The sequence below is a fragment of the Pelophylax lessonae genome (assembly GCF_965119305.1).
Source record: "Pelophylax lessonae genome assembly, chromosome: 6".
NCBI lineage: Eukaryota > Metazoa > Chordata > Amphibia > Anura > Ranidae > Pelophylax > Pelophylax lessonae.
In genome coordinates, this window is record NC_138773.1 from 182,484,676 (window position 1) to 182,499,614 (window position 14,939).

General features: G+C 36.5%; 1 protein-coding gene across 1 annotated transcript in view; it reads right to left on the reverse strand.

Moving 5' to 3' along the window:
* COL3A1 (collagen type III alpha 1 chain) overlaps window positions 1-14,939 on the reverse strand; it is a gene marked incomplete at its 5' end in the record, with an annotated part of 127,156 nt that overhangs the window by 27,305 nt on the left and 84,912 nt on the right. Inside the window, 13 exons of the mRNA XM_082261750.1 lie at window positions 314-367; window positions 449-502; window positions 932-1,030; window positions 1,329-1,382; window positions 3,759-3,857; window positions 3,947-4,000; window positions 5,484-5,591; window positions 5,668-5,721; window positions 8,831-8,929; window positions 10,390-10,434; window positions 10,521-10,619; window positions 13,897-13,950; window positions 14,061-14,105. Of these exons, the coding sequence (XP_082117876.1) occupies window positions 314-367; window positions 449-502; window positions 932-1,030; window positions 1,329-1,382; window positions 3,759-3,857; window positions 3,947-4,000; window positions 5,484-5,591; window positions 5,668-5,721; window positions 8,831-8,929; window positions 10,390-10,434; window positions 10,521-10,619; window positions 13,897-13,950; window positions 14,061-14,105 (918 nt within the window). The remainder of the gene's footprint in view (window positions 1-313; window positions 368-448; window positions 503-931; window positions 1,031-1,328; window positions 1,383-3,758; window positions 3,858-3,946; window positions 4,001-5,483; window positions 5,592-5,667; window positions 5,722-8,830; window positions 8,930-10,389; window positions 10,435-10,520; window positions 10,620-13,896; window positions 13,951-14,060; window positions 14,106-14,939) is intronic.

A 14,939-nucleotide genomic window follows, 5' to 3' on the forward strand; every position in this document is an offset into this window, starting at 1 on the left:
CAAAGTACAATGTTTAGGCAGGAGAACGAATGCACATTACAACCCTGTTAAATTGTAAATGTTATTTCTTATAATCCTACAAAAAAAACTTTATTTCTTGTATTTGTCAAAGATTATTTCTCCCCCTTGCCCTTCAAAAACATTAATAATTAAACAAAATAAAGTGTGTGCTATTATTTTAACTTTCATTGAAAAAAAATCAGGTGGTATTCTAGAGTGTATTCAATTTTCCCTAACTTTGAATATTGACTGGACCTCTGAAACATGAGTATATGTATTCCTACTCATTCTATATAGCTATAATAGTACTTACTGCTAAACCTGGAGGACCCTGGGCTCCTGATTCACCGCTCTTTCCAGGAAGACCCTGATAAAAATAAAAAGGCATATTAGATAATAGTAATTAAAACACTGGAAATAGAATTAATATAAAACGCACAGCACTCACCTGTGGTCCAGGAGATCCAGGACCACCCCTTTCTCCATTTTTACCAGGTTGACCCTAAAACAAGACACACATAGTTAAAATAGAAGTGATATCATATGTTAATGGCCAATAATCAAAAATTAAGGGTTTAATCATGGGTTTAATAACCCACTAACATTTTAAATCTCTCGAATAATCCAGTTGCAAGTATTTCCTAATAAATTGTGCTCTCCCCCCAAAAGGCCAGAGAAACAGTTCTTTATAACTGTATTTTCTACCTGTACTGTTTATCTCAATATGTAATCACCAAAGCAGCTAGAAAAACTGGGAATTTTAGTGGAGATATCCTGCCACTTGGGATGCCAAGGCAAATTGTTAACTAGTGATTTAACTTGCCAAAAGCATTGCAAACTTTAAATATCAGTTTTGTAAAGGTATAACATTTATAAAATTTATAAAATTCACAATAAGTATGTAGTTTTATAAATGTTAGAAAGCACTAACCTCAATACCCTTTGGACCAGGAAAACCCATGACTCCAGGGGAACCTCTTTGCCCTGGTGGACCGGGGTTGCCAGATCGTCCAGATTCTCCAGGAGGACCCTTACGTAGAAGATTGGACATTTTAAATGGTGGTGAATATTCATAACAATAGTATTTCAAAACAGGCAATTAAATATTTTCCACAAATATGCCAATTTTTATAAAATACCAGAACATACATCAATATAAAAAGCATTAATCTTTGTTCTATAAACCTAACATTAATTAACAATAGTTATCAACGTATGAATATTTGTATTTACTATGACTGTTACATTTTGTAACATATTATTTTATCCTAAGATAATAATCATCAGTTAAACGTTTTTGGGTATAACTGATGTTATACCAAACTTACTTGGGGACCTGGTTTGCCATCAGATCCAGGACCACCAGGACTTCCAGTAGAACCCTACAATATAGAAGAAGGCAATGGTTAGCATCCAAAATAGGTAATCAAACAAAGTGATAGTTCTGCCGCCACAGTTTGACAGTAAAGTCCATCACAAGAATATTATTAACACATCTCTATACCAAATAAAACTATAATTTATAAATTGGTTGATAAGCATTCAGGCATGAAAGTTATTCTTGCTGAATGACAATATTTCTATGGCTACAGTTATTTCATAACACAATAGTTCTTTAAAGATTATATGCCTGCTATCAGTATTTTTGCACATACAATTCTAAAATGTGTGCCCCTAAAAAACTTGATTCACTTTGTTACTAGAGGCTTGATATGCTTAATTTTAGGATAATGCTCTACCAACTTCCACCCATTATCAAATGAAAGTATTGTTTTCCACCACTACAGCACTCTCATTGAACAGGGTAGAACTACTTAAAAGGGCTTATTCTTCCAGTCAAAGAACTGAAGTCTGTTGTAACATAGATAAACTAGTTGTAGTGGGGCATTCAAAAGATAACAATGGTATTAGTTTATATATTTACAAAAAAATTATTAGCTTTTCTCTGCACCAAATAGTTGAATTTATTTTAAAGTGTTAAATCATATTTTTTAAATCAACCCTTAACCTTAGCATAGTCGCAGGAACCAATCTTTGAAATGATTAACATTTTATTACAATTTTAGTTGTACTAGGAGTGTTTTAAAGATCTAGGTCGGGGGTCAGAAACCCATGGATTGCGATCTACCTGTCAATCGTGGGCAGGTGACTGGTAGATCAGCAATCCTGCTTTGCCGACCCTTGAATTGTTCCTCCCACATTGCAGAGCGGCGCAGGGAAATAACTACACTGTGTGCAGCCCTTCTCTCATGTCTCTCAGGCGCTTGTGTGTGACATCACATGGGATGGATGAGAGAGGAGGGCCACAATCAGCATGCCAGGAGAACCAGATGTATTGTGAAGCTGGTGTTTCCCTTCTCTATATGTGAGGGAAGTTTCTGCTATCTGTTCTGTTACTGACTGACCACATTCTCTGCCCTACTAACTGTCACCATCCAAAACCTGACACCATCCACAGTCCTACTTACTGTCACCATTTACTGCCTTATTAACTGACACCATTCACTGCCCTGCTAATTGTCACCATCCACTGCCTTACTAAGTGACACCATTCACAGCCCTACTAATTGACACCATACCTTACCAAGTGACAGCATACTCTGTCCTACTAGCAGTCACCATCCCCTGCATTACTAAATGTCACCATCCTTGCCTTACTAAGTGTCACCATCCTCTGCCCTACTAACTGACCCTGATCTCTGCCCTACTGACTGACACCATGCACTTCTCTACTGACTGACACTGCCCACTGCTCTACTGACCCCTGTACACTGTTCTACCAACCCTCTACTCAGTCATAATGACCTCTATGATCTGCCCTACAAACTGCTGACTCCTGTGCTCTGCCCTACCTAACCTATTACTGACCTCTATACACCACCCTACACACCTCCCTTCCTATTACATGCCTCTATACACTGCTCTGCATGCAGACCTAAAACTAGTCGAACAAGTCATCCTGCAGTACCAGATGTTCTGCCTTCATGATAGACTACTGTATCAGGCTTTTGAGGGTAAGCAATTACTCTCCAAGTATGAAAAATTGTGACTGAAAGTGAATGAGTTGTTCATTGAAGTTAACTTTAAAGGTAGGGTAAGTTATTTTTACAGTGACATTATATTTTTTTCTAAGTTTTCCCCGTGTCATCCTTACTATTTACTTAGCCCTTGCTGGCTGCTTTTTCAAGTAGATCTCCACCTCTCAAAGGTTACCTACCCCTAATCTAGGTGTCAAGAGTGCAGTCATTTGCCTATTGTTTACGCAACTTTTATATTTTTTATACAAATAAAATTTGTTTTGTTACATACCATTCACTGCTGTTAACCTTTTAACTGCAACAAAGTCCCAGGGGAGACATTTCTTCTTTTTGTTCACCCCTGATCTAGGTGGTAGGCAGCAAACAGCCAGGAAGTTGACTGAATTGACTTCCAACTAACATAACATTTTCAGGGGTAGATAGATTTTACATTGACAGGTGTCCAAAATGACCATGCATTTTTGCAATCAATGACAAAAGTAACAATATACCGATTCTAGTTAGGTAAAGCCTCTAAACTTTTTATCCTAATGAGTAAAAACGGTTATATTTGCATAAGAATAAGTGTTTATATTATTTCCTTTGATCTGGGGTTTGTACACTAAAATAAAAAAAATGTATATATAATTACACATATAATGTAATTATGCAAATCAAAATGCGACTGTAATATATATTAAATATAAATTCTGATTATAAATACATAGAATACATATATACCCTCATTCCTGGGGATCCAGGCATTCCATCTCTTCCAGATTCACCAGGACTTCCCCTTGGCCCAGCGTTGCCTGGAGCTCCACGTTCTCCAGGAGGTCCCTATTAATACACAGATGGTTATAATGGCTTAAAAGCTATAATATAATTACATAATAATAGAATAGCCTGAGAAGGATCTTGTTAAATACCTTTTCACCTGGACCTCCATTGCTACCTGGGGGACCGCGGAAACCTGGTGTACCCTAAAATGGAAAACAAAAATGTGTAAAGTGGACATTAATGTGCATATGTGTATTGTTATGTGTATGATAGTCTTCAAAAAATTTCACACTATGTGAAGTTATAACATTTATTTCACATTTTCAAAATGATTTCATTTTGAGTTTTGAAGCAGCAAGCAGATTTCCAAAATGTTCAAACTATTTCTGTTTTTCAGCAATGTACATTAACAGAATCACAAATAAAAAATTGCAAATTATGTCCAAGAGTTCTCATATAGTAGTGTGCACTATTGAGATATTTTTCTGACTACTAAAATCCTAAAAATTAAAAAAGAAACCATATGAACCAACCCCAGTAAGTATACCTAATAGTCCTTTAAACCTCTAGTGCAGATTCCATATTTTTTGCATCCAGCATCGGCAGACCCACAACACACCCTACAGTGCAATGTAGTTGATCAATTGAGATATGATTGCTAGCATTGTTGTGATTGCAATTTTCACGAGGAAAAAAAATGTAGGTGATGTTAGTATCTATCACTGTGATAGTATACATTTTACCTGCATTTAAAGGTTAATGTTGGGGTATAGACTCAAACAAAGTTTGGAGATCAGGTTCAAGTAATGGTGTGGCTGATGGATTAGACGAATGTTGAAGGCTATGTTTAGAGGTTACATTATAGTTAAGGATACAACATCTCTTATTGTTTCAGGGTGATTAGTTATTTTTGGTTGGGATGAAAACAATACAGTCAATTTTATCTGGGCCAAAACTAACAGTGTACTAAAATTTCTGGCAACAAAACCTCCCATGCCAAAAACAACCAAGCCAATTTTTAAAACGTTTAAGCATTGTACCCCTAGGCTGCTCTCCAGATTTGGACTTCAAACACTTTCTCTACTCTACAATTCCATTACATAAGTAGGAGGGGCCTTATAGTTCATATAGGATTGCATATAAACCTGATAACATTGTTTGTGATTTCAGTTAAGTACACAGGATAATACAGAATATCGATCAGGATCAAGAGGTATTCTTCTATACTCATAGAGCCACCACATATAACAACAAATAAAATAATTTAGTAAAAGCTGTTCATTTTACAGTGAAATTTTCCTTAGTTTAGTGAATGTGGTGAAAATGTATTTGCATTGCAAAGAATACCCAATCCCTGTTTAAGAAGAATACAAAAAGTATATTTGCTTGCAATTGATTGGATGATGGAAGTCAGAAGATCTTGTCCTCGCTTCACTAAGCTAAGGGAAAATTCTCTTGCAAAGTGAACAGACTTATTTGCCCTTAGTAGGCAGTGTGGTGCCTGAGATCATCCTATAGTGCTAAGCTTTTAAGTTTAGGACCTGCAAAGAGTACTTTATTCCATGCTTATGTTAGAAATCTATATGTTGCACTTGTAAATATAGTAAACAAAATGAAGCTACTCAAATTGTATGGTCAAATTATATAATGCACATTAAAATATAAAATTTGTGTGTTACAACTTACTCTTTCTCCTGGTGTTCCTGGTAGACCATTAGTGCCTGGTTCACCATTAGTTCCCTTTTTGCCTTCTTCTCCAGCAGGTCCAGGTGCACCCGGAGATCCAGACTCCCCCTAAAACAAATAAGATTTAAATAGGAACACAAAAGTTATGGTAGTGAGAAAGCAAGTGATACAGACTCATACTTACACGTTCTCCTCTTGGACCAGTCTCTCCTTTCCCGCCATCTTTGCCATTTTCTCCCTAAAACAATACCAAGCAACACAAATGTTGTTCTAGAGCATTTACAGTACATCCAATATACAGTATATACATTGCTATTATTTATATATATATATATATATATATATATATATATATATATATATATATATATATATATACAGTACATATTAATTCTCTTTTACAGTTGTCACCCAATCAGGTGTCCTCATTGGAGGATTTCCCATCACCTTCTGCTCTGTTGACAACTGTGGAACTTTGAATTTCCCATTCTCTTCTGTCTCAGTGACAATGGTCACAGAAGAGACAGAGGGTTAATCTACCCATCAAGGACATAGGCAGCAATAGAAAAACATAACAAAGTGAAAAATATATATTTAATCACTTGCGCAAAGAATTAATGCAAAATTATAAAATGAATAATAAAGGCTGCTGTTTTAAAAATGGTTTATGGGCTCATACACCATATAGTAAGCTATTATTGTAAACAAGAGCTGTGCTTACCCTTTCAAAAAAAGTGTAAATGTGTCAATAAAGTGCAATCAATACAAAAATAGGGCATATACAGTATACATTAAAGTGCAAATAAACCATTAAAGCGCATGAAATCAATCAAAGATGTAAAGTACCAAAAAGTGATCGTGCAGCTTCTTGTGAAAATGCCTTCATCAAGTGCTCCGTGCATCCACAACTGCTCCATACTAATTCACCATCTATGCCCCTACCAGGGTATGCACTCACCTACCGAAATCGACCCCCTGAGTTTATACTGAGGTAGTGATTTGAACCTACTTTAGGCAGGAGTGCATACCCTGGTGAGGGCCCAGATGGTGAATTGGTGTGGAGCAGTTGTGGATGCACGGACGCACTTTTTGAAGGCATTTTCACAAGGATATAAGAAGTTGCAAGGTCACTTTTTGGGACTTTACATCTACTTTGAAAGACTTTATGCACTTTAATGATTTATTTTTACTATAATGTATATATGCTCTTTATTTGAGTTGATTTAATTTTTTTGACACATTTGCACTTTTATAGTGAAAGGCCCCCGTTCACATTGGGGCGATCCGACTTCCCGGGGCGACCTCACAGGTCGCGGCGCGCTGCTCGCCCCGCGACCTCAGAGCGGCCGGCACGGACTTCATAACATTGAAGTCAATGCAGGTCGCTCCAGGTCACCCCAAAGAAGCTCCGGACCCTTTTTCTAAGTCGGAGCGACTTGTGTCGCTCCTATTAGAACGGGTCCGCAGCTTCTCTATGGAAGGCGACCTACGGCGACCTGTCAGGCGACCAGGTTGCCTGACAGGTCGACCCAGTGTGAACGGGGGCTAAGGGTAAGCGCAGCTCTTGTTTACAATACAAAACATAACAGAGGTTCCAACACTTCTCTAGTTTAAACAAAACTTGAAAAAGTTTTAGCTACAAAAACGTTAAGAGGTTGTCATTGATCTGTTGCTTGTTAAAAACTATACCCTGATTTTAGTAACAATTGCAAAGCACAATAGATGTTTATGTACACATTTTGCCAGTCTAACACTCTCAAGTGTCTAACATTTGCCAGTCTAAAATTCTCAAGAAAATATTTGTTTAAGCAGAATCAAATATCTTTTTTTGTTATGGACTATCTTCCGATGTAATTATTGCTACATATTGGATATTCCTGTGTTTATACATCTGTAGATGCAACACGACAGATGTATCTTGCAGTGGAGGTGAGGATTTAAAAAATGTTTTAAATGTATGCAAGTATGATCTCTGTTTTATTTAACGCCTAACTGCAGGAATTAAAGAAAAACTACAGTGGGTCCACAGCCCTGCAAGGGATACATTGCCTCTACCTGTAGGATATTAGATATAAGATGCAATATTTACTTTATTGCTTACTCTGGCAGGCTTCAGCTTTCTACTCTGCTCCAGTTTGTAAGTGGTCCCTTGCTATCCTCACATACAGTGCAGGGATATTGGCCCAGCATTGTACCTGATGACATAATTGTGCGACCATGGCTCATAGCGTCTTTTAGAAGATGCTTCAGGGGAATGGTCACAGAGATGGAAGGAGCCTGTCAGAGTGAGAAGTAAGGTAAGTATAGCAGCTTTTTTTTTCCTGATCCCTTAGACCCAAGAAGCATTTAACTCTTGCCCTGTGGGAGGGAGCACCACTTTAAAGGTATTTTTTTTTTTTTTTTAATTCTCTGAGTTGAGCTTCAATTGTTAGTTTTAATTAGTAAGTTAGAGTGCTATCTTTGAGATACGTTATCCAGCCATACATGGGTCGAATTTCGAATTAATTTTCTTTTAAAAATCGAAAATCAGAAAACTTGTGCATTTTGTGATCCAATGGTGCCACCATTGATTTTGAAATTCCACCAACCAAGCTTTCAATTTCACCTCGAATGATTCTCCCATCATTGATCAGAATTCCTTCGCTTTTCCAAAAACTTCCAACATGCCAATAATTCAAATTTAATAGCCATGCAAAAATCGGCCATTGCTGCTGCCCACTAATGGTGCGAAATTCTAAAGAGAATTCTTAGTTACAATTTTCATTATAAAATTCCTTCAGATTCGACCCATGTATGGCCTGCTTTAGGGGCACATTTTTAAAGCATAGAATCGGACATTCAACAAACATTCACCGCAGGTGGCATCTCCAGGAGCAGGTGCTTCAAATCACAGTGATTAATTTACCACCAATAAATGTTTGATGAAAGATGTATTCAATGCTTTATAAATGTGCCCAGTAGAGCAATCGGACTTTATTTCCTGGAATATTCTAAAAGGTCTCCTTCTCATTATGATACATTTACACAGCATTATATGAATGAATGGGATTACTTTAACACCCCTTTGCTCATTTTATGAGTAGTTTCTACATTATTTCTCATGACAACTTTATCAGACTTGGTTGATGATTGCACAATTTAATTATTCACCTTTAGCAAGTAAATATCCTTAGTAAGTGTGTACATTTGGTGCAAATGAGTATTTGTATAAAGAAAAAATACATATTAGCTTTCTAAAAAGAGAAACTAAGAAAAAAATGCACAAATCTCAAAATATATTTGAAACTTTCTGTATAAAACAGCAATGTTACTGATAAAGTACATTATTCACTATTAGCAGTACTTACTGAAGGACCTCTTAAACCAGGTGCTCCATTAGTTCCAGGGGGACCTGGTGGACCACGAGCACCACTCAAACCAGGAGCACCAGACATACCAGCAGGACCCTTTAAATATAAAGTCAATAGGTCAATCAATTATATCTTAACAGGTCTGTCAGTTTATATTGTTGGGTCCCCTAATAAAACTATGAAAGAATCATCTTGATCTTATCTATTCTTCTTAGGCACCCGTTTATACTATTACACTGTGACAATGGCACAATGTCTCTTCATTAGTGCACCCTGGTGCCATTCATTTGATGGACATTACAGTATACCTCAAGAAAACTGCAGTATGCTACAACATCAGCACTGCTTTGCCTGTGCAGCAAGATCTACATTCTTTGTGTGATGAGGTGTGTTATAGGCCATTCGGTTTAAACAGGCTGTATAACGCAATGTGCCTCAATACACTAAAATGTGGACACTGTATTGCATGGAGTTCAGGTGTGAATCGGCATCAGGACAGGGGTAACTATATGGCTTTACCCCATGACATATGAGCTAACAATTACCATCATGCATACTATGTATTATGTAAATAATAAACAATGGTATTGCATTAAATACCAATGAGGTTACATTTATGATCAGAATACAATGAAGCTGTTGTTCACTTCACTTATCTATTTTCCAAATTTCCTTACACATGATTAGAATATTGAAGAATAAATTTCCCCATTGGGTAGAGTGAACGTTGCACTCCTTTAGTTTATCAACTTTAATGTATACAATGTGCACAGAAATGTCTTCTCGTTTGATAACATACTAATATATATACATATTTTTTTGCTGTTTTTGATATGGCAAAAATGTCCTGTAAAGATAATATGCATGGTGTACAGTTCTCTAAAAAACTTGAATTACATGCACGCAGTACTTTTTTTTCCTCCCCCTGGACGCCTTTGCTCCAGGGGAATAAAAAGAAGCTTAAAAAAACATGACTAAAGCTGCATTTTGCATGTACGTTAATGTGTGTTTGCGAGTTTACCAATAATGCATTCTATTGGCCAGATTATTAATTTAGTCTGGCCATTAGAATGCAATAAAGTTCAAATCCGCCTGAACCCAGCTCGTGTTCATGCAAGCTTATGCACGTTTGCTATTTTTTCTGCCCAATCACTGTACTTATAAACCTGCAAGTGATAGGGTTGTTCTTATGCTTCTAAATGCTCCAGCCTCTAAATCCCTGTATATGCCAATGTGTGCATGGATACATAGGCTAATATAGAGGGGCATTTGGAGGCAGAAAAAAAGTCAAACGCTTTTAAAAGCAGCGTTTTTGAAGTCCGTGTTCTTGAGGCCTTACGTTAAGTAAAACATTATATTAACTGCTTTTAAAAATTTTAAAATGAAAAACCTTACAGGTTTTAGTATATATAATAAAAATACAAGATGTGATGTTGAAGGGGTATAGACCCTTGTCTTCAATATTAAGTCTATTTTATTGTTCAGACTAATGGGACTGACAGGCAGTCACCCCTTAAAATTGCATCGCTTTTTAATTAAGATATAATGACACTTACAATTTCACCTTTACCGCCAGGATTTCCATCTCTGCCAGGAGGACCCTAAAATATAGAGTAAATATATTGATGTATAACTTTTATTAAACCAAACTAAGTAAAATACATATTTTCATTTAAAACTTGCTTACAGAAGGGCCTGTTAAACCAGCTGGGCCTTGGGGTCCAATTTCACCTCTAGATCCAGGAGCACCATCAGAACCACGAGAACCAGGGGATCCAGCTTCACCCTGCAGGATGACATAAAAGGGAGTTCTAGATTCAAATCAGGGTCATTCTGAGGCTGAAAAATAGTCCTGACATGTAAAGCACATCAGACCACTTCTGTCTAAACTAACTGACTAAACATTTTTAACCATAGTATTCCAGTAGTGAAAATGTACCACAGCTACTGCAATGTTGAAATGGGTTAAGTGACCTCGGGTAAAGAAAAATTATATGCTACTGGGGATGCTTTTAAATTGGCTGACCAACAACCCACAGAAGCTCACAACAATCACAGACAGACCAACCCTTCTAGAAAAAGGACAATTGACAGAAAAACAGTCCACACCTGAGACAAAACAGAGCTATTACTTTTTTTTTTTTTTTTTTTTAAATAAAGCATATAAGCATGGTTGGGGATTTTCTCAAATTTCATTTTTTTTAAAACATTTCTATAATCATGAAAGGAAATCCGAATCATTTTTTCCATGGTAAGGCTAAATAAAGGATAAGATCGCCTTAAGAAACATGTTACATGTTCCACCCATTTTTCCACCAACACGGCCTCTTCATTCATTCACAGAGTTCTGTGAATGAATAGACTACAAGTACCTGCATCCTTTGTGGCTGACGGCTTGTAGTGCTCAATGAACTACAAGGGCGCTGGTGATGGTGAGCATCCTCGTAGTTCATTGATTCTTCTTTGACTAAAGTAACTGTCTGCCCGTATCGGAGGTAGGGCAGACAGCTACAGTGACAGTCTATTATTAAAAAAAAAAAGAATTATAAATGCAATTTTTTTACCACCAAAAATGTACATTTATTATTGTTTTCAACGGTGAACTTATCCATTTAAATAGAAGGTCTGTAAAAATAATTAAAACCCATCTGAACTTTCAGTTAAAATCAGCTAAACACATTCCGAGTGAATCAAAATAAAAGGTGTGCAAAGTCTTTTCTTTAGAAAGGCCTGTCCTGTGCAAGCAATCCTTAAAGAAGGGCCCTTACTCTATGTTTGAAATTAGAACTCTCTCTGCAGAGTTCTGACATGCCCCCATGCTGAGTCAAAGCTAGAGCTCTTCAATCATAAGCATGAACTTCACTGATTGCTAGGGTCTGACACAGCAGGAGGTACTATAATAGCATAAACAGTAGGTAACTCCATAGAGAAACAATAATCTGGTGGTTTGGCATAGTAGTTCAGAGGGAAGCACTTCTGTCTTTCTAGAACCAGGGCCACTCTTTCAAATCTCACGGCACTCTATTCATGAAGTTTGCATGTTCTCTTGCCCTGAGTATTCTGGTTTCCTCCCACACTCCAAAAACTTGGTGGTATGTTAATTAGCCCTAGTATGTGTATGCATGTAAAATAGGGACCTTAGATTATAAGCTCCTTGAGGGAAGGGACTGATCTGTATGTAAAATATGAAAATCTTAAATAAATGGTAAGAAGCAGTAGGGGGTAGGAGGTAGGAGAGTGAGCTTTTGGACTGGCAGAGGTTTGTGTATCACAAGAATGGTTGGTCAAACTTACAAATTCTTTGGCAGGTAAAAGATAAACTTATATGTATATGAACTCTGTACTTACAGAACACATTAGTGATGTAGGGGATGGCTGGAAGAACAAAATCATTTTTCTTTCACTGGGTTACTCCAGTCTTACTTTGGCCAGATAGTGACAGGGTTGCTTTAAGAATTAGTAAATATTTGAATGTCCATTACCTGGCCACAGGTTCACTTTAAATTTTGTTTTGTTTGCTCTGTGCCAAGCCCTTCCATGTGCACGTTACTCTAAGTATTGAATTGAGGCCACTGACAGTTTTGTTTCACTTTAAATGCCAAGAGCAGAGCATGTTTACTTTCAAAGTACATTTTCCCTTATCTAAGTAAATTAAGTGAAATGAGGAAAAAAGTTTGTAATGAATAGCCAATCATTTGCAAGGGGGAAAAAAATAGATTTTCACTTGAACAAGATATTATAACTAAAGTCAATACAACATCACCTCGTTCATTAAGCTAAGTTAATGTTCTATTTACAAAGTACATTTTGACTTAGCTTAAAGAACTGGGCATTGTTGTGTTGACTATGATCTTCCAATAATGTGCAAGCCCAAATCCAAATTTTTTTTTAATTTTCCTTGCACAAGATTGGATATTAATTTCACTTTACTTTGCCTTATTCACTAAAAGTAAAAAGATTTTAAAAATACTAGACGGGAGGAAGGAATACCCAAAGGTACCTTCTAAATCTTAGACACCAAGTGTCTTTGCGAACACTACAACAGGCTTGACAGGAGACACAGCAGTTTCCTCTCTGGCCCTGGCTGGCTCCCTGGCACTATACACAGGGCTTCTGGACACATTATAGGCATCTAATAATCACCAAGATATCTACCATTTCCAAGACCTGTTATTGAAGTTTGTACCATGGCCTATGGTGACACAGTAGACATATGCCTGATGAACTGTCCTATCTGCTATGAAAGTTGACATCAACTGGTCATAGTACTATTGTGTTTATCTTTGTATGCTTGCTTATACTTATATGATAGAGCTTAGCTGTAGTTCTCTTCCTGATGAAGCGGGCAGCGACCCGTGAAACGCGTCAAAGTCACAGCAAGCAACCCATCACCCAATTATAGCAGGGATGATAAGGAAACTACCATACATTATCATACAACTCTTAGTACATGAGTCGTTTTAATGTTTAAATGTTTTTAATCCTTGTATAATAAATATTTGATATTTTATCATACTTAAGGTGGTACCGTCAAAGTCCATAATTTAGTTTCTAGGGTTTTTATTGAAAATAAAAATGCTCTACTAATTTAGTAAGTCATGGTTATTGCTTGATAAAGTGGAAGAAGAGAAAAGATGATTGGTAACTGAGTGCACTCAGTTACCTATCATCTTGTTTGTTGTTTTTCTGATATGACTAATCTTTGATGGAGTGGTGCCCACTGAATTGTGTTGACTCTTTATCTGAGGAGCATACAGTACATTTGAGAGGAAATATAGATTGTTTCTTTTTATTACTAGTGTTTAATATCAATCTCCATAATAATCATGTAAGATGATGCAAAAACTAACACTTGTAATCATGTTACTCGTGCTTACTACTCAGCAGCTCTAAAGCCACATTCACTATAGTATGCCATCTTTAAAAGGATACAATTTTGTATCACACCTGTCTTCAAAAATGCTGTATAGATTTACCTTTTTTTTTTTTTGTATTTAAAAATATATAACTAGTAGGTCTGCATTTTTCTCTTGTCCTTTGGTTGAATTTTACGTCACAATTACCTTGGGGCCTGGACCACCGGGGAATCCAGCATTACCAGGGGGGCCGGGAGGACCCTGTTAAGAAAAAAGGTTATCTTTTTAATGAATACATTACTAAGCAGAAGAATGGCAATACAATAACTAATAAAACAATACAGACATAAACTAATATAAAATAATCTTACAGGTTGACCAGAAGATCCAGGAGCTCCATCATTGCCACGTGCACCCTGAAATACAAAAAAATGAAAACATGTTAATGAATATAACTTATATGTCCTATCTGAACTTCTGTTGCAATACAAAAACTTTGTTTCAGGTAATAGTACTTTTAAACATCAAAAAATCTTTTTATTAGCTTTACCTGCCTGTACACTCCAGGTTTAATATTCTCATTGCCAAGATGTATACTGAGAACATTTTTCTCTCAATTTATAATGGTTCAAGTTTTTTTTTTTTTTTTACAGAGGTATTGAATATTAGTAATTACACAGTATTCTATCCAGAGCCAGTCCCCTTTTCACATATTACCTATTTTAGCTTTCAGTTTTACTAAAAGCACACCAGTTTTACTAAAAGTGCACCAGATTGTGCACTCTCCAACTTTAGTAAATCAACCCCATTGTTTACAGAACATGAATGAGTTATCAGAGCAGTGACTATGTTTTAATGGACCTCGGCATACATTTTGTGTGTGGTTTTGCATATGTTACTGCACATAATATGTACAATTGTGTATGTGGTCTAAATGATAACACTACCCATATTACTTTTATATATCATAATGTGTTAGGGAAAAATTGCAATTCATTATACAAAATAGCACAGGCCTATTTATAGACTATGTAAAGAAGTGTTTTTAGAAGAATTTTTCTTGATTCCTTTTTATGAATTCTTAAAAAGTCTTAATTTAGCTTATCAGGTTGAGTTGAATAAATGTAAATCACTTACAGTAGAATTCTACCTAAAGCCTAATTTGTCCTAAAACAATTGTCAACCAGCCACAGCTTCAGGGGAATGGAGAAAGTGCCTGATGATGGCTGGGAACACTTGGACCAATGACA